The sequence below is a fragment of the Semicossyphus pulcher genome, unplaced genomic scaffold (assembly GCF_022749685.1).
Source record: "Semicossyphus pulcher isolate SPU_LCO1_2020_fin unplaced genomic scaffold, fSemPul1.0.p SCAF_9, whole genome shotgun sequence".
Classification (NCBI taxonomy): Eukaryota; Metazoa; Chordata; class Actinopteri; order Labriformes; family Labridae; genus Semicossyphus; species Semicossyphus pulcher.
Genome location: NW_027211770.1, coordinates 32398520 through 32416450, shown reverse-complemented (window position 1 = coordinate 32416450; position 17931 = coordinate 32398520). Strand labels below are relative to the sequence as shown.

At 41.1% G+C, this 17931-nt stretch overlaps 1 protein-coding gene across 1 annotated transcript; it reads left to right on the top strand.

Annotated features, from left to right (window-relative positions):
- Positions 1-3718: 3718 nt before the first annotated feature.
- Positions 3719-11037, top strand: cmtm7 (CKLF-like MARVEL transmembrane domain containing 7). Its single transcript, XM_069656886.1, has 5 exons — positions 3719-3892; positions 5575-5751; positions 6195-6293; positions 9499-9580; positions 10951-11037. The coding sequence occupies exons 1-5, from the start codon at positions 3779-3781 to the stop codon at positions 10962-10964; spliced, it is 486 nt and encodes a 161-aa protein (XP_069512987.1). The 5' UTR covers positions 3719-3778; the 3' UTR covers positions 10965-11037.
- Positions 11038-17931: the final 6894 nt, after the last annotated feature.

Sequence of the window (17931 nt, the reverse complement as noted above, 5' to 3'; positions counted from 1 at the left end):
AATGATGTGTGGACATGTGTGTACCTGTTTCCTCCAGCAGGGGGAGCTGTGGTCCAGCTCTGTTATTGATCCAATAGTTTGTTCCCAGTTTGTCCATGACAACAACAAAGGCTTTCTGAAGATGTTTTTTAATGAACTGAGCCAGAAGTGAGCGTTCACTGTCACTACATGTGGTGTCTGACACCCGTGAACGGTCTTTGTAACCCTCCAGGAAACAATAACAGAAGAGGCCCCAGAGGTCAGGGGGCCCTCTGAGCCGGTCTATTATCAACACCTCTCTCTGTCCAGTCAGCGAGCTCAGTCAGAACAAAACGTCACATTCACATCTGTTTTTTTTACTCCTGATCTCATTCAAGTCGAGCTTCTGTCCCGGTCAGGAACGGGTTGCAGTAACAGTCTAATTATTTAGTGTTGGTCAAACGAAAAATATATGTGTTTATATCAAAGTACAGAAGAAGAGGAGGGGACAACATCGCAGGATAAAAGCTTTGATTTAAAAATTCACTTATTTGTTTTAAAGACTGAAACACAAAACACACAAGTGTGATGACTAAATACAGACGGTTCATGCAATACTTCGTTATGATGAATGCTGAGTAAACAGTGAAGTGTTTCCTTTGATCCGTCTGAGTAAACTGCAGGTAAACATTTACTTCACTGCACTTCAGCGCCTGTTCTCGACAGTCTACATCCTGATGTCGATGCTGTTTGAAAGTCATGCAGCATCAGTGAAGGAAACCACAGAAGTGACACCAGCAGCGTCACATGATGCACTGTCACATGTGGAGGGAAAGTTCACATGCTTTTGGACAATCAGTGAACTGTTATGTTGACCACAGCAGGGGACGGATATGTTGGAGCATTTTAATGTTTCCCTGACAGGCAGAACTCAGGGGTAAAAACTAAATCGTGTCCAAACTAAATCTGAAGCATCTCTAGAATAAAACCAGCCAATCACATTTAGTCTACCTCAGAGAGCAGCTCTGTCTGCGTGCCATAAACCTGCCTCAAACACAGCTCTTAAATAAGCCAAAAACCCTCTGTGGTTTGGTGAGAGCGGCTGCTGCCTGTGGTGCTGCTGAGGTTTCACTGCGGCCCGCTCACTGGCTTCAATCTGAAACTAAAACCTAAAAGCAATAGTGATGTAAGAAGAACTCTGATATGTTATGAAGTTGTAGGTTAAGCTGTGAAAATACTCCAACACGAGTAAAAATCCTCCACTTGAGCAGAAGTTTGTACATTTTAGCTCTGAAAGGTGCTCACATTTGAGAAGAGAAGCTGCTGCAGGTTTCACTTCCTGCTGCTGAGCGTGTGACTTTTTTTTGTGTTTTTGCGTGTTTCTGCTGGTGAGTGTTTAACCACTTTGTGGCCACAGGACGTGGTTAAAAAGTGAAGAGCAACTGTTGTCACGTCTCCATGGTGACAAATAAAGCTGTTGGAAATAACGCTCGGTGGAAAACAACACCTGCTTCCTACATGCAGCTTGTAAATAACCCACTATAATGTGATTTTCTGTAGTTGTAGGTTTAGTTAGTAAAGTGGTTAAAATTAGCACCACCTTAAACACACAGCACCACTTTGCCTTCCCTTGCCTGGTGCCTTCTGACGCTCGCCCACTTTGCCCTTTTCCTTGTCTGTTTCCCCTCTCCTCCTCTGGCCTGTGTGTTTCTGCAGGCTGCAGTTTAAATTATTGATGAGAGCTCTGAGAGCATTTGAGTCAAAGATTCAGGAGCTTATTCAGCAGCTGATGACTCATTGAACTTCAGAGGTAACAACACATCGACTGTAACATCGAAGAACGCGTACAGCTTATATAAATCCATCCAGGCAGAAACAGTCAAAGTTTATTGACAGAAATTTAAACTGTCACTTTTATATTTTACTGTTCATGATTCTCGTTTGCATTTGTCTTTAAAGAGTGAACTGGACTTGGCCCTCGAGTAGGTTCGACTTTGACTTGTCCTTGCTCGAGTCCGGATTTGACAAACTTTAAAAAGACTAAAGAGCCACTCGGAAAAGACTGACAGACTCGGATTTGTCTGTTCCTGAGTCTCGACATGAACTTTCCTTAAAGTTATAATCTTTGACTTGGACTTGGCTTGGCCTGAGATTTGACTGGACCGGTCTGAACAAAGAACATAGGCTTTACATCGCTGACTGAAGTTCTTGAACTTGTTTTTTAGGACATGAGACTCGACTGATCCCAAAAGACTTGGACACATGATCAGGAGTTTGTAAAAAGACTGGAGATTTGACTCGGACTTGTCTCAAAAGACTTTGTATTCGACTAGACATGGACCTGTTTCATAAGACTAGACACCGTTCAGGCCGTTCAGTGAATGCAACAGAGGCTCGTTCAGATTGTGAATGGACTTTGGCTTGTAGATGCAATGCCAACCTTCCAGTGTGAGATCTCACAATCACAAAGGGAAGATTTCAGGTGGGTCACACTTTGGAACAAATAACTAAGAACTATTGTATACACTGGAACCTCTTTAAGATAAAATGATTTAATCCACCGAAGTAAAAAACTGAGGCGATCTCAGCGAAAACTGAGCGTTCCCATCCATCGATGAAGCCCACACGCTGAGGCCGACAGCCCCAGAGACACACTGAGGCTGTGCTGTGTGTGTCCTCTGATGTGCTGGAACACTCTGTCCTCTGAGTTCAGTGTGTCGCTGTGAACAGAATCATCCGGACTCCAGCTCTCTGTCTCATCACTGATCTGAGAACAGTCGAGTGTTTGACTGAACGTTTCTCTGAAGGTCTGGAAGCTTCAGTCTGAACGCTGCTGCTGCTGCTGCTGCAGTGTTTCCTGACACAGACCACACCTCCCGCACACACACACACACACACACACACACACATCAATCTCACACACTCAGCTATGATGAGACCACCAGACACAGGATGTTTACTTCAAAATAAAAGCATGGAAACTCTGCCCCATCACTTTAGAACAACCATTGAACACACAGTAACACGCTTTCTTTCAGTGATGGCGAAATAATCCAGATTTTACCGAAGATTAAGATAGACTTTATTGATCCCCTATTGGGAAGTCGAAATACAAATGTTCTCTAGAGAGTAGAGAGTACAAACAGGAGGAAAGTTATTTTTAAGCACGTTTGTTTTATATTACCCATTACCCCTTAACCCACCACGTCATAGAAACACATTTTCTTACTCTTTCAAACATGTTCAATGCAGTATGTTATAACTTGTGTTTTTAGACAGATATGTATCAATGTGGGTTTTATTTTGAAGATTCAATCTGATTCACAGCATGAGGGAGGAAATGTTTGATGTTGTTTTTATGAGAGTCTATATTTTATGTCGATATTTTTTTTACATTTGGGTATGTAACTTGGACATGCAAGCATGTTTCTTTTTGTGGCAGAAAAGCTGTGTGCACTTTTCAATTAATAAAACACCAAATAAATTCATCTAAATCGTATCAATATGGAATTATAGAATCGAATTTTGAGCATAAAGTTATATAACTTTGTTATTTACAAGTAAACAAAGGTTTTTACTGAAAGAAAAAAAGATTAACTTTAGCTTCTTTATTGATTAGTTAAACTAAAGAAGTCCCGCCAAATCCGGGCTTTTATTCTGAAAAGTGTCTCCGGAAGTGTTGGTCTGTATCCGGTGAATGTTGGTGCGGTGTGACGTACAGATAGACGGGCTGTAACGTTACAGACGCTGGTGACTCTGTCTCGCAGTTTGACTTGTTAAAAGATTTATTTTACCGTGTAGTTTACCGATAACCGTCAACATGTCGCACACCGTCATCACCACGACGACAACGACGACCAGGACTTCCGGTGACGGCGTCCTGAACATGGGCTACACCCGGACCATCCCGGGACTGCTGAAGATCGGTCAGATGGTGAGAGTCCAGATGAACACGCCGCAGGTTAACACGGAGTTTACCCGGGATATCAGAGTCTACACCGGCACACCGGGACGTGTTTAGCTGACGTTAGCTTCTTTAGAGCATCCTTAGCTTCACTGTTGTCATGCAGGTTAGATGGAGACAGGTAACTTTACCTTTAAAGGCAGAGTGATTCATTAATGAATTAATGACATTATCACTTCTCTGTGTTTAAATATGCGGTTTGGTAGATTTTAATAACTTCACTATGATATAATAATAAATTCAATAAACACATATACAGTAGTTAATTGTGACATAGTTTAGTGTTTGTTAACAGTTAACACTTTAAAAAAATATAAAGTTCTGTTATAAAGTTAGTTACCGAGCTAATTCAGGAGTTAATCCAGATTTCAGTGGAGCCAGTTTATTGCAAAGCCAATTTAAAAATAATTTAAATACTATTCACACAAACATCCATTTAAATAATTAGTTTACTTTAATATTTAGCTGTTGTTATGATCGTAGTATTTCATTCTATTGTAGTGGAGCCTCAGCAAATCTGCAACTGATATGAATGTTTGAGGGATAAAATAATACGATATCATTTTATAATGATACAATTTCTAATATGTATATGATAACGGCTCCTTCAGTCTGAGAGAACTGTAAAGGTGAATGTAGTGAGCAGGTAAACAGGTGTTAAACAACGCGTTGATGAGGATCAATTATTGCCTCTTTGATTTTCACATAGGATATATTTGCCGTCGTACTGAGGCTCATTGAAGTCATAAAAACAAGCAAAAGTACAACATTAAGTAAGAAACTCGACTGTACGATACAAATGACAAAAAAATCGGTTTGAACAGAAATAAAGTGTAAAAAGAAGAGTGTGCAAAATAATGTTGTTCAAATGTTTCTGTGCAGAAATAAGAACCTGAAATGTTTTAAATTAAATGTAACATATTTATTCAGATTTATAGATGATTTATTTTGGGTTGTTGGGCCACAGTTTACGTTCATAGAGGAGGAAACATTAATCACATTGAGAAGCTAGAATCAGAGTTTTATTGTCTAACAGATTATTTAATATTAAAGGTAAATAGTGGTTCATTTTTAAATTGACTGATTGTTCTGTGACTTTAAATATTTCTTTATTTTAATGAACTGATGTGGAGCTGCTGTGAGGGACGTAAAATCAGCGACAGTGTTTTGTTATCAGTGAAGTCGTAAGTTAGACAAACTTCCACTTTTCTGTGTGAAAGCAAAAATAAGAACAGAAACGTGATAAGAAGTCGTTCTAATATAAACTCTGCAGCCGCCAAACTCTGGAGTCATTCTACAAACAAACCTGAAGACAAGAAGACAAGAAGCCCTTTAGTCTTCATTTATGTCTTTCATGAAGAAATCTGATCTGCTTAGCCGTGATCATCAATACAGAAATATCTTGTTAGTTTATACGATGATCCCGTTAGGCTCCTCCCCTTTTGTCTGCTCTCGTTAACTTCAAACTTCAACAGACTGAACAATGCCACTCCTGCTTTCAGCCGTCTTTTCCTTTACAGCATCTCATTAATGGATTTCAGAACCACAATCGATTAAGATAAACTTTATTGATCCCTTAATCCGGGAATGAAGAAGAACATAGAATAACTCTCAACTGTTGCAGATGTAATGTTTCTGTTCTTGCCCCCCAGCTGGCCCTGCTCGTGGCCTTCCTGTGTGTCAGCTGCGCTCGGGGTTGGCCCAGCTGGGCGGCGTTTCAGTACTTCGAGGTGGTGTCGCTGTGGTTCCTCATCGCCCTCCTCATCTTCTTCCTCATGCACCTGTTCAGGCTGCAGGGGAAGATGCCCTGCATCAACTGGCCTCTGACGGTAAGCGCAGAGACTTTCACAGCTGCGGGTGTGAAACATGAAAGCTGCGGCCTGCATGGTAACATCTTCTCTGCTGTGTGATGCTCAGTGTTGCATAACAGGAAGTGAGGTGATGTTTCAGAAAGTGTCCTGGAGGCTTTAAAAAGGAAGGAAGCTTCTGTCATGAAAAGCTGCAGACACATCTTATTACATTAGAGAGAAACTTGATCCTGTTATTTTCCAGCTCACTGTCGACCTATCAGAGCCTGACCACGCCTGATCCTGATCACGATGAAGTAAACATGATTGACATGTTGTAACAGCTGTTTAAGAAGGGTGTGAATTTCATCTTTCTCACATGTCCTGTTTCAAAAGAAGAAGAAGACAGTGTTTCTGTGCTAGAAGCAGAGAACTGTCGTGCTTTGGACGTTTGCTCCTCACACGGATCTTTTGTGCTGTTTCAGGAGTTCTTTCATTACTCTGTCGGGACCATCCTCATCCTCATCGCCGCCATCGTCGCTGCTGTGAAGAGCGCAGGAGTGTCAGCGCTGGTGGTCGCATCAGTACGTATGCACACAGACGCCGGGGCACGTGGGTAAATCACACAGGACTGACTATGTTTTAACAACAGATGTAGGGAGAGGTGAAGAACCGAACCGACAAAAGGATCGAAGGGGAGGATATGAGGTGTCATCTTTCAGTGCTGTTAGACTGTGATGAGTGGTGTGTTGTACAGAGTGTTAATAGACTGTGTGTCAGCTCAGTGTCAGCTCCCTGCTCTGATGTACTGACCTCAGATCAGCTCTCTGTCTGAGCTCCCTGTAGTCTCAGCTCTGATCTGTAATGTCTGGCTCAGGCTGCACATTACTTCACTTAACATGAGGCCTGCTTCAGATTAGGCGCCCTAATACTGTAAACAAACATGGCGTCAGAGCCGTAGACATGCACACAACCAGCGTGACCTCACTCATTGATTTGTCAACTGCTGTTTTAAAGCGTTTGGAATTCTGGCAGTCGACATCTTGTTTTTTAGAGAAGAGGGTGGAGCTGCAGGGGTTAGCAAACGCTAGCACTAGCTTAGTTTACAAGGTGCATCCATAAGTGTGATTTTAATTGGGATGCTAATTTTAGCTCAGAGTGTCTTTTAGTACCACAAGACGCTGAACAAGACATTTATCAGGTTGCCACTTGTAACAACCTGTCACTCACAGGTAGCCCCGCCCTAACCCCTCCCCTCTTCCTGGTCTGTGTGACTCTCAATGGGAGCATCAGAGACTAAATGAACATCATGCTGTGTTGAAGAAGAAACTAGAGACTGAGACCATAAAGTCATTAGGAACATGTTTACTGAGGGAATACATCAGGAGAGGAGGAGGAGCATGTTCTCATAGACTTCTATAGGATCAGACTTCTTTTTACAACCAGTGGAGTCGCCCCCTGCTGGTCATTAGAGAGAATGCAGGTTTATGGATTACAGGTGAGGAGCACCCTGCTGTACTCTGAACCTGGGGCTGCTAAAACCAGGGATTGTTTTCTTAAGTGGGCGGAGCCTGCGCCTGATGATGAAAGAACCATAAAAAGTGGACTTTGGTTTTATTTAAAGGCCAGTGATGAACTTTAAAATGTAGCCACTGAAAACAGCTCCACATGGAGGTGTCTGCAGCAGGTTTAATGTCAGCTCGTGTTCACAGGAATATACGTTTGTACAGTTTATCTACACTTTTAGATATCTGTTTAAAAAGGGTTCTTCTTGAAGGGCTGGGGTTTTACCCAGAACCATTGACCTCTAAAGAACCATTATTTGAGACAGGGTTCTTCAAAAGTTCAAAAGAACACAATATGGTTCTTCTTAGGACCCTCATAAAACAAGGCTGAAAACCTGTTTTAAAAACCCTTGAACCAGGCGTCTCCAGCAGGAAGCTCACGGCCAAGAGGTTCACAGACTCTGAACAAAACTGACGACAATAAATGCCCCCTGAAAGCCTCTTCTGTCTTCAAATCAATCAAACACACAGATGTCCCGCCCCCTCCAATAATAGGATAGGCCAATCAGCTGTCAATAACAAACGGTGATGCTCCTGGCAAGTTTGTCAACATCTGAACCGAACCAATCACAGCAATGTTGCTGCAACCTCCATCCACAGGCGGGGTCAGTCATGCTGCACGCTAGCTGAGCTAAAGTGAGGAGTTCGGTGCTGTTAGCCTGTTAGCCACATTTATGATGGACAGTGAAGGAGGCCACGCCCAGAAAAGCAGAAAACATACTGTTTCCACGGGAACGGGGAAAGTGAGTTTTATTCACGGCTGTGAAGGACGAGTGTGCGTGCCTCGTCTGTGGTACCAACGTGTCAGTCGCCAAAGGAACCAAGAGGGGGCGCCACCAGCGGTTAGAGCGATGTGATGCATGGAGCTCTTGGCCACTTGCATTTTTTAAAGAAGCTCTCAGATGAAAAAAGTTTGGAGACCCCTGCCTTGGAAGGTAACAAAAGAACCCAAACAACATACAGCGAGATAATACAAAGTTAGTCCATCTGAAGGTGAAGCTAAAGGACGAAAGATGTAAACATGTTAAGTCATGGCAGAGAGGAAACGGAGCACAGAGGGTTAAAGGCATTCAAATCAGTAGAAGAAAATAAATGAAAGAGGAAGAAATAAAACAAAACAAGTATACACAAACATCACTTCACACATGACATTACACAGAAGCTTTAAGAAGTGATTGAAATGGTTCCTGATGTAACCTTGATAAAAGGTTCTACCAGAAACCATTAAAGGGTTCTTCTATTGGGACAAGCTGAAGGACCATATGCAGTTTAAGTTTGCATCTTGGTATGTAAGAGAGTAATTGAGTTCACATGAATGACGCAGGTTCCCTGACAGCAGACTGGGTTGATGGGTTTTGTTCCTGAAAACAGAGTCCGAGTGAGACCTCTGTATGATCGCCCTCCACACTGAAATCAAACCATTAAAATTCTGTGGGGAATTCCCCGCCGTCCTTCCTGTGTCTGTTCTCCCTAATTACACAGGAAGTCACATTGACTTGTACACTGATAACATTGTTCCTCGTAGGCATCACATCTCTCCTGCTGCAGCAATCTGTTTTTATGTTTAACTGATGTTTACTCAAAGGGGAACTCGTCTGGGACCTTTTTTTTTTTTTTTTCATTTTTTCTCAATGACTGATTTTAAAAATTCGATTACTTGAGTCTGCAGCAGTGAAACAGGCTGTAATGGCTGCAACATAATCCTTGATGGGTCAAAGGTCGTCCACTAAAAGTTCTTGTTGTTTCCACTGACAGGCTCAGATTGTTCTTCTAAGTGTGTGACAACATGACAGAAAGGATCCCTACAGAGATAGACCTTTTTGTTACAGAGGAAGATGATTGTTTTAACCACACACAGACGTTACATCGCTCTCTGCAAACACACCAGACTCCATTCAGAAAAACAGGGATTTTAGCTCACAGAACACAGCAGCTGCTGCTCTGCTGCTGCCTCTGTCATTTAGTTTTTTGTTGTTGTTGTGTGTCATATAAATATTGTGTTGGATCTGAACTAAACATTTAAAACAACAAAGTCACAAATAAAGAACTAACCATGTGGTTAAGGCAGAAATCGACCTGAAGCTCTGCGAGGTAAAAGTACTGTTTTTGTCAATGGAGTCTGGTGGCTTTGAAGTGAGCGATGTGACGTCGGCTTGTTGTTAAAAAATCTTCCTCTTTGTGTGTTTTCATGTTATCATAAACTGTGTTGTGTGTTTGTCTGCAGGTGTTCGGGTTCATCGCTACGTTCCTGATGGCCGTCAGTTTGTGGACGACTTACAGTGTGACCTGTGGCGTTCATCAGACCGGTATGTCTGCTCCTGCTTTTATTATTATAGTTATTATTGTTATCATATATTTTATATTTTATGTATTTATGTTGAGTTATGGACGACTCCTCCTGAATACAACAGGAACAGCATTATTCTCATGATGATCAATAAACAATATAAGTCTATGGCTGCAGGAGTTTGACGTTGGAGGTTTCCTTGACACCTGAACACAACCTGCAGGAGACATTTGACACCAGTTAAATACAAACACACTATTACAGCAGGGAGGGAGGCTGACAGTGTGCTGAATAATTTAACACCATAATAAGCTCCATACAGTAGGTGTATCTGATACAGATAGCAATCTGTAGTACTCAAGACAGTCAGCTCTCAAGGTGCTCTGTGCAGCTGAAAACAAATACCAGCATGGACCCTGAACGCACCTGAAGTCACTTACTGACATAAACATTTGATAGACACGACAGATTTGATGTTTAATATAATTAGTGCTTTACCTCAAGTGAAGTAAAGTTTAAAGTACTTCTACTCAGTGGTACTTTAAAGTAAGTAAATGATCTGAGTACTTCCTGTACAAGAGACAGTGAAAGAGTCGTACTGTGTTTCAGGGAGGAATGCTAACTATGCTAACGGCGCTAATCAGCCGTGCAAGAGGAACTGAAAGGCAGAACGAACACTGAACGACTGTTTGATGTGAGACTCGTTCACATGACGCAGTCAGAGTTAACTTTATCTCTCCCTCCATTCCTTATCTTCTTCCCTGTCTTCATTCCATCCTTTCTTTTCCTTTTATTTCCTCCTTCCATAAATTCTCCCCATTCCGTTCTTCCACCATCCCCACTTTCCTCCTTTCATACTACCTTTCTTTTTTCTGTCATCCCTTCATCCTTCCTTTCCTCCCTTCATCATTCCTCCATCCCTTTTTTCCATCCACCATTCCTTCATTTCTTCCTTCCATTGTTCCTTCTATACCTCCATCCATCCTTATTTCCTTGCACACTTCCTTTTGTGTCTTGTCGCTTTTCTTCCTTTCTTCCTTCCATCTTTCTATCCTCGTTTCTCTCCAACTTTTCTTCTGACTCTTAATTTTTCATTCCTTGCTTCCATCTTTCCTTTTTTCTTCCTTCCAAACTTCCATCCTTACATTATTGCTTTTCTTTCTTCCTTCTTTTCTTTCCTTTTATCATTCCTTTTGTCTTCCTTCTTTTCTTTCTTCCTTCCTTTCATCTTTCTATCCTTTCTTCTCTCCTTCTTTTGTCCATCCTTTGTTTTATTTCTTCTTTCCTTCATCTTTTCATTGTTCCTTTTTCCTTCCATCCTTAATCATTAATCCATCCTCACTTTCCTTCCCTACATCCATCCTTCCTTCCTTTCCTCCTTCCCTTCAGGTGCAGCAGTGTAATAAGCTCCCCTCATAAAGGAACCAGACGGCTGTGTGGACAGTTTGCTGTGTCCTGTTCAATTTTCTGCCCAGCAACCGCCTGGATACTTAAACCTGATTGGATTATAATTCACCACAGAGGTAAAGGAACAGCTGATCCAGGACCAGCCCGTCGTTTTAATGATCCCTGAGAGGACAGTAGTCACAGTATCACTCTGATGTCCAGAATACATTTTGTTCTGTCATGTTAAAGGTGCTCAGTGTCACATTTTAACCCTCCAAGTATCAGTAACACGTTCAGTAGAATCAGAATCAATGAGTGACAACACGATACGAACAATCAGTCACCTGTAATGACTACATTTCCCATCATCCCCGCTGCTTCCCACCCTGAATTTCCTTCCCTGACAAGATCGACATGTAAGTTTTTCTCCTTCTGACGTCTGCTTTGAAGATTTAGAGAAGCTGTTTAGAAAAGTTGAAGCTGTGTTTGCTTTAAAGAACTTCCTGTCGTGTGCCATAAAATAATCCAGACCATTTCCCTCCAAAATATCACGAGTCCGAGTGCAGCCGCAGTCACGTGTCCCTGTGTCGCCTCTTTGTTGCGTTTCCTCAGAGGTTTACCAAAGCTAGCTTGATTTGCTCGATTCGTTATCTCATCCATTCCAACTTTTACTTTGAAAATTCCTGGAGCTCCGTAAAAGCAGTCTGGACCTCGGACGACTTAACTTTTTAAAATATCACTTTTCTTAAATGGCCAACAAGACATGATGCACAGTATAGCCCTGTTAGCTTGGTATGCTAACCTTTGCTAGCACACTAAAATTTTGAAGTTCAAAAAACGTCAACATTTTAGTGTGCAAACAAAAACGAACAAGCTAATATTTTACAGAAAACAACCTGCATGCTAATGACTTTGTTAGCATGCTAAAACATTACTCAGGGCTAATACTTATGTGTGCTAAAAAAACAATAGCATGCTAAAAGTAACACGAATCAAACCATGAAAAACAAAACATTAGCATGCTAACAATGCAAACAAACAAACAAAACAAAGCGCCGGATTTCTGCAAACTCAAAGATTCATTTGGTGATAATATTTTTGTGATTGTCAATAAATGTGCAGAACCGATCAAACAATGAACTGATCTCTAACAAGTACGCCCAAAATACAAACGGGGATTAATCCACCACTGAAAATAGTCCCCAACAAATGCACTTTTTCCTTTATCTGTTTGAAATCTGAGATCAGGCTGCAGAAAACATCCTTCAAACTACTGCTGTGTTAAAAACAATGTTCCATTAATATGAGATATCAGTGTTAAGATGACAGCTCACTTTTACTAAGAGGAACTAAATGTACTCTTATGTCCCACGAAGCATCACATTATCTCCCACAGTTACGAGAGCAGCCACTGTCTGCTGTGCAAATCAGTTTACTGTTCACATTCAGCAGCCATGAGTTCAGACTGTTTCAATCCTTTATTAAAGTTTACAATGTACACTGACTGTCCTTGGTGCTCTTAAAAACATTTGAATTCAAATTCAGTCTCTGTTTATAGACTCTGAAAGCACATCAGATTCAAGGATGCCAAACACAGAGAGCAGGTCTGCAGTCTGATTCAGCCTACAGGGGTCACGGGGTCAGCACACTGCTGGTGTGGAAATCCGTTCACACAGAACACAAACAAGGAACAATAAAACGTATGACTTCTGAAATGTACAGATTATTTATACATTGCTCTGAGTACAGACTGTATACAGCATTATAAAACACGTACAGATAGTTACAGCGAATAACAACAAATACAGATATTGATTATCAATTACAGTTCGATTTGTAAATAGGTTTTATGTTCAGATGGAATATAGAAATGTATTTGTAGATGGAAACATGAATTCATGGATTCATGTACAGATTTATAAAATATACGCATGGAATAATTAAAAGAATGTACTTAAGTGCACACAGAAGAATGTGTGCGCATACGTATTAAAAAGAATCGCACAGGTTAACGAACAGTGATTACAAACATGGATACACAGGGATTTATCAGGTACGGACTGATCACAGAGACATTAACACAACAGTAAGAAAACAGATTCAAACGTTAAAATGTGTCTGCAGTTTTCTAACATTTGAATGAACATCATGTGGACACAGTCCGGTGGATAAATGTAACATGTATGTTTAACAGTAACTGTAATGAACCACACACGAGCACAAAATCATGAATGACGTATACATATGGACAAATAAAAAAAACTTTAATTAAAAATGTAACATTTATATTTTATGTGCAAATGAAATAAACAGCATTATTTAATGAAAGGTATCCACAGTCTGACAAACTTAACTTTCGGCTCAGTGAAAATGTGAATGTTAGAAGCTCTTAAACGACACTTTGACTGTTGAAGCACAAGTTCAATCTGTACGTCATGAATCTGTGCTCACAGATTTCCACACCACCTGGCCCCCAGCTCCGTAGTTTCTGACCAATCAGAGGCTCTGATGTTTCAACAATAGTTCACAGGTGGCAGAATTAGATGAAGAGAGTTTGTTTTTTAGTTCTACAAACGGACTGATAAATCGGCCGTGTTGGTGCATGATCCTTCCCGTCGTGAACGTTACTGGCGTCAAACCAAAACTTCTTCTTGATTTGTTTCTTTAAACGTTCTGATTTTGTTCAGTCTTTATAACCAGCTGTGGTTTAAATCTGCAGTCTGTTCATCAAAGTTCATTTATATGATCAAGTTTTCTATTCTTTTATGCTACGGACACATTTTATTAAGGACAGTAGCTAGTCAGCTGATTAGCTGTTAGCTTGTATGCTTCCCACAGGTAGCTAAACAAAGGTCGGCTCATTAGCAGCAGAGCTCTGACGAGGAGGGACTTGAAGCAGCACTTGATGAATGACTTTATACTATTTGTGCTAATTTTAAGTTTTGTTGCTAGCATACCGTGTGTACCACACCCCGTTGTTCACACCATCAGTTATGGTGCTTATTAGCCATGATTAGCTTTTGTGTTGATTCTTTGTGCCGTTGTCGTCATGTTGGTTTGCCAACAGCAGCCAACTCGTTTACTGTCATCATCTAAGTGAAGTATTTTGTTTGCTGCTGTTTTGAGAACTTAATCAGAAATGAACCGAGAAAAAGTCAGTTACAGACGCTATGGACACGTTGGTCCAAAACAAGTAGCTTGTCAGCTAATGCTAGCTTACTTGCTAACCTCAGGTAGTGTCAGAAAGATGAGGCCATTAGAAAACAAGATGTTTTGTTTTTGAATGAACCACTGGACTACAATCTGAACTTTCACAAAGAGTTGAAATATTTCTGCTGATTATAAGCTCTACTGTGGCATTAGGTGATAAGCTAATGCTAGCATAACTTGACCCCACTGTGGACAGTATCAGAAATGTTGCTTGTTAGCCAAGAGAACTTTTTAAAATTGGTTTTCTTTGAACTGAGTTGCCATTTTGTTGTTTTTGCAAACGTTAGCTAACCATTTTTTGTTTACAATTAAGGTAAAACCATGACAACCGTGAATAAAGAAGCCACTGTGATGGTAGAGGCAGAGCTAAGCTAAACCTACCCATGCTAACAGAGCAACATCATAGTTTTTGAACAACTTCAAACACCTGAAATATTACAAGTGTCTTTAAACCATTTTTTTTTCAATTTTCAATTCTGTGTTAGCATTAGCAAACAAGCTAGTTCTTTTCTTACTATGTAGGTCAGAGGGTTAGCTAGCTTGCTGACCTTTTAACATAAGAATGTCAGGCCCGTTTCGTTTTAAAACTTTATTTTAAAAGTTGTCTTTGTTGCATTTAAGTTTACACGTTTGTTTGCCTTTGAAACGTTCTGATTCAAACTGTCGGCCTCCACCAGTCGAATCTTTCAGAGCTGATCTGCTCCTGAGAAATGTCTGTAGAACTAAAAAATCAAACGGTCAGAAAGAGGGCGTGGTCTGTGAGTCAGTGGTAAATGTTCGTGCCGCTGCCTGTTATGAACTCTTAAAGATGTAAAACTAAACTCTGCTGTAGGTCAGACCTGCCATCCTCAGATTACTGCCTTACTGATGATCAGATGCCAAAAAAACTCTGTGTGATGCTTCAGATGTTTGCACTGAATGTGACCTTACACTTCCTCTGAAGCAGCTCCGAGACAGGATGAAGGATTTATGTCTAATTGGCTTAAATTGAATGTTTCACTGCGTCCATGTCAGGTTTAGGTTTACTGAACATATTAGAATAGATTGAATGTCTTACTTCTGGTGCATCCCTTAAAGTCCCAGCACACTGTGTGATAACGGCAAGCTGGAGAACGATCCACTGCTGCATGCGACACGACCCTCTGTTACAGCAGAGGCCAAATGAAGTCCTGTAGTTCTGGATTAAAGCTCCTAATCGATGCCTAAGGTTGTGGATGTATCGCACAGTGTGTCGGGTTTTACACTATAAAACTTAGTTTCAGTCACAGCTGTTCTAACGCTGTTTTCTACGAAGCTGCACGTCGCTGCTTTTCACGTTCAGGTGTCTTTAGTTTCTGTGATGGTCCAAGATGTTCACATGTGCTGTGTATTTGCTGCTTCACTATATTGTATTTTTATATTTTACTTTGCTCTGGACCAGTTTGACACATGTTAGCTTTATTAGCATGATCGATGCACTGATAAAAGCTCTGAAAAGCCGATACCATTTTAGCTAACCACAGTTAAGTGATCAAACCTGATGGAATAAATATCAGGACGTGAGCTGGAGCTGAGGATGAGATCTGAGAGATTTATGTGCCGTGTTTTCATTTCAAGACTTAGAATTTCTATTGTTGAACTTTTGATAGAACAAGTTTTTCCATCAGTTTTGGTATCGAATTGGAGATTTTTTATTGGTGCATCTTTTATTATTTGACCCTGAAGCGGGTTTTGTATCGCTGCTGGACGTTCTGTGTGGAACCAGAATAAATCAGAAAACTCTGGACTCAGATTCACTCTGGTTCCAGACCAGACAAAACCAGACTGTTTACATTGTTTATTTATGCTTGTGTGTATTTTCTGATGCTTAATGATGCAAAGTGACCTGATGTAAGGCTGTTTGTCCACTGGGAGATACAGTACTCTACAGTACTTATTCAGTGCTGATCCAGGACCGCTGTGTGATGTGGAAGGGTTTTGGGCGGACGTCACATGGAGCCTGAAAAAATGTTTAGGAAGTTTGAATGAGAAGAAATGAGACTAAAATGACCACCTCATGTTTGTATGCATCCGCTAACCAGCTAGTTTACATCTTCCAAATGTTTCCAATCAAATCGTAAAATAAGGAGAGAGTTTCTTCTCATCGCTTGCGGACGCATCGTTCTCTCAGTAAATAAATAACCAGATGTCTTAAACTTGCTGAAGTATCCCGTACAAGAGAATGGGAGGGACCAAAGTGTGCTTTGGCCTTTGACCACCAAATTGTAATCATTTCTTCCTCGAGTCCAAGAAGAAATTTGTGCCAAATTTGAAGATATCCCCTCTCGGTTTTCTTGAGATATCACATCACAAGCGCGGGACGTGTGGACCCCAATTTCTCCTGACAGAAACCTTTTTAAAGCCGATATATGAACATGTGGATTTAGTGACTCTTCAGCCCTCAGATGATCAGAGTGACAGCGAAACAATCCTTGATTTGATGAATGTGCTGTTTCTCAGTAACACATGTATTTTACTGGTCACCAGTCTGACGTTATTTCCGCCTGAAACGTGTTGCTAAGAAGAACGTGCACAACACAAGTGTGTAATGTGCGTCTGATATAGTGACTGTTCTGGATCAGCACTAGAACCACCGTGACGCTTCTTAAAGCAGCGTGCGCCCAGTGGACGCTGATCGTGTTTCGAGTTCTCTCCAAAGTGCCTTAATGTTCAGGTGGTGTATTGATCGGCCCGTTGACCTGCAGTTTGCACGTTAACATGAAAGAAAATGGAACCAAATGTAAATGTGGGGTTTGTCTTCAGCTTCGTGCTGTGGGTGGAGAAATGAAGTGATTGAAGGAAAGATGTCCACAGTATTATACGCCACATCACAAAGAGCTCACATGACTTGTGTTGTTTTTCTACATTTTTTTAAAAGTGTTTAAACTACAAGTTGTGATTTGTTGCATGTTGTAAATTAAAGGCTCATTACACCATTTCTGTCTGATGATAATTTCCTGTTTATGTTACACAAGTCAGATGTAGTTACACGTGAATCTGTTATGAGTCAACACAGTGTGAAAACGCTGCACACAGAATAAAGGGAAACCTTTACAACAACAGAAACATGCAGGTGCGACTTTGTTAAAAATAACTGCTGTGAGCACACAGCGCTGTGGAGGCTGGTGGAAACACTCAGAGAAGGCGTGTGTTTGTTTGGCTGAGGAGAGGAGGGCATGATGGGAAAGTATGAGTCATGGTCGCCTCTCGTCCCTGGAGGCCGCTCCGTTTCCTGAGCTCAGCAGCTGATGGTCTGCTGCTCACACGTTCAAACATCAACAGCAGCTTGTACTGTAATATTGATCTGATATAAACAGGAAGGAGCTGAAACGTGATATCTGCGGAGGATAAACTACAAACACGTCTCCTTTTTACAGCTTGTTAGCCATGTGAGCACCACGGCCGTCTACATGTAAACACCGATCAGTCCTCTGGTCCACACCGAACATCACCGCAGCTGTCGGGAGGATTGTGATGAAACGTGCTTCAGGCGTTCATGATCCCCTCAGGATGAATAACAATAATTTTGTTTATCCTCTGACTGTAGCTCTAGCGCCATCTTCAGGTCAACATCAGGTCAATATATTACACTATAGCTTACGTCCAAACGCCTGCAGAACTCAAGACATCCCCGTCAGCCTCAGCGTTACTCTTTGTTGTGCTAATAAGCTAATGCTAGACTAACACTTACACACACCACATAAACATAGATGGTGAACATGCTGTTAGCATTGTCATTGTGAGCATGTTAGCAGT

Coding starts and splice junctions, on each gene's coding strand:
- cmtm7 (XM_069656886.1), top strand. CDS start 3,779: ATGTCGCACACCGTCATCACCACGACGACAACGACGACCAGGACTTCC. Junction 3,893..5,574: donor TGCTGAAGATCGGTCAGATG/GTGAGAGTCCAG, acceptor CTTGCCCCCCAG/CTGGCCCTGCTCGTGGCCTT. Junction 6,294..9,498: donor CAGCGCTGGTGGTCGCATCA/GTACGTATGCAC, acceptor GTTTGTCTGCAG/GTGTTCGGGTTCATCGCTAC.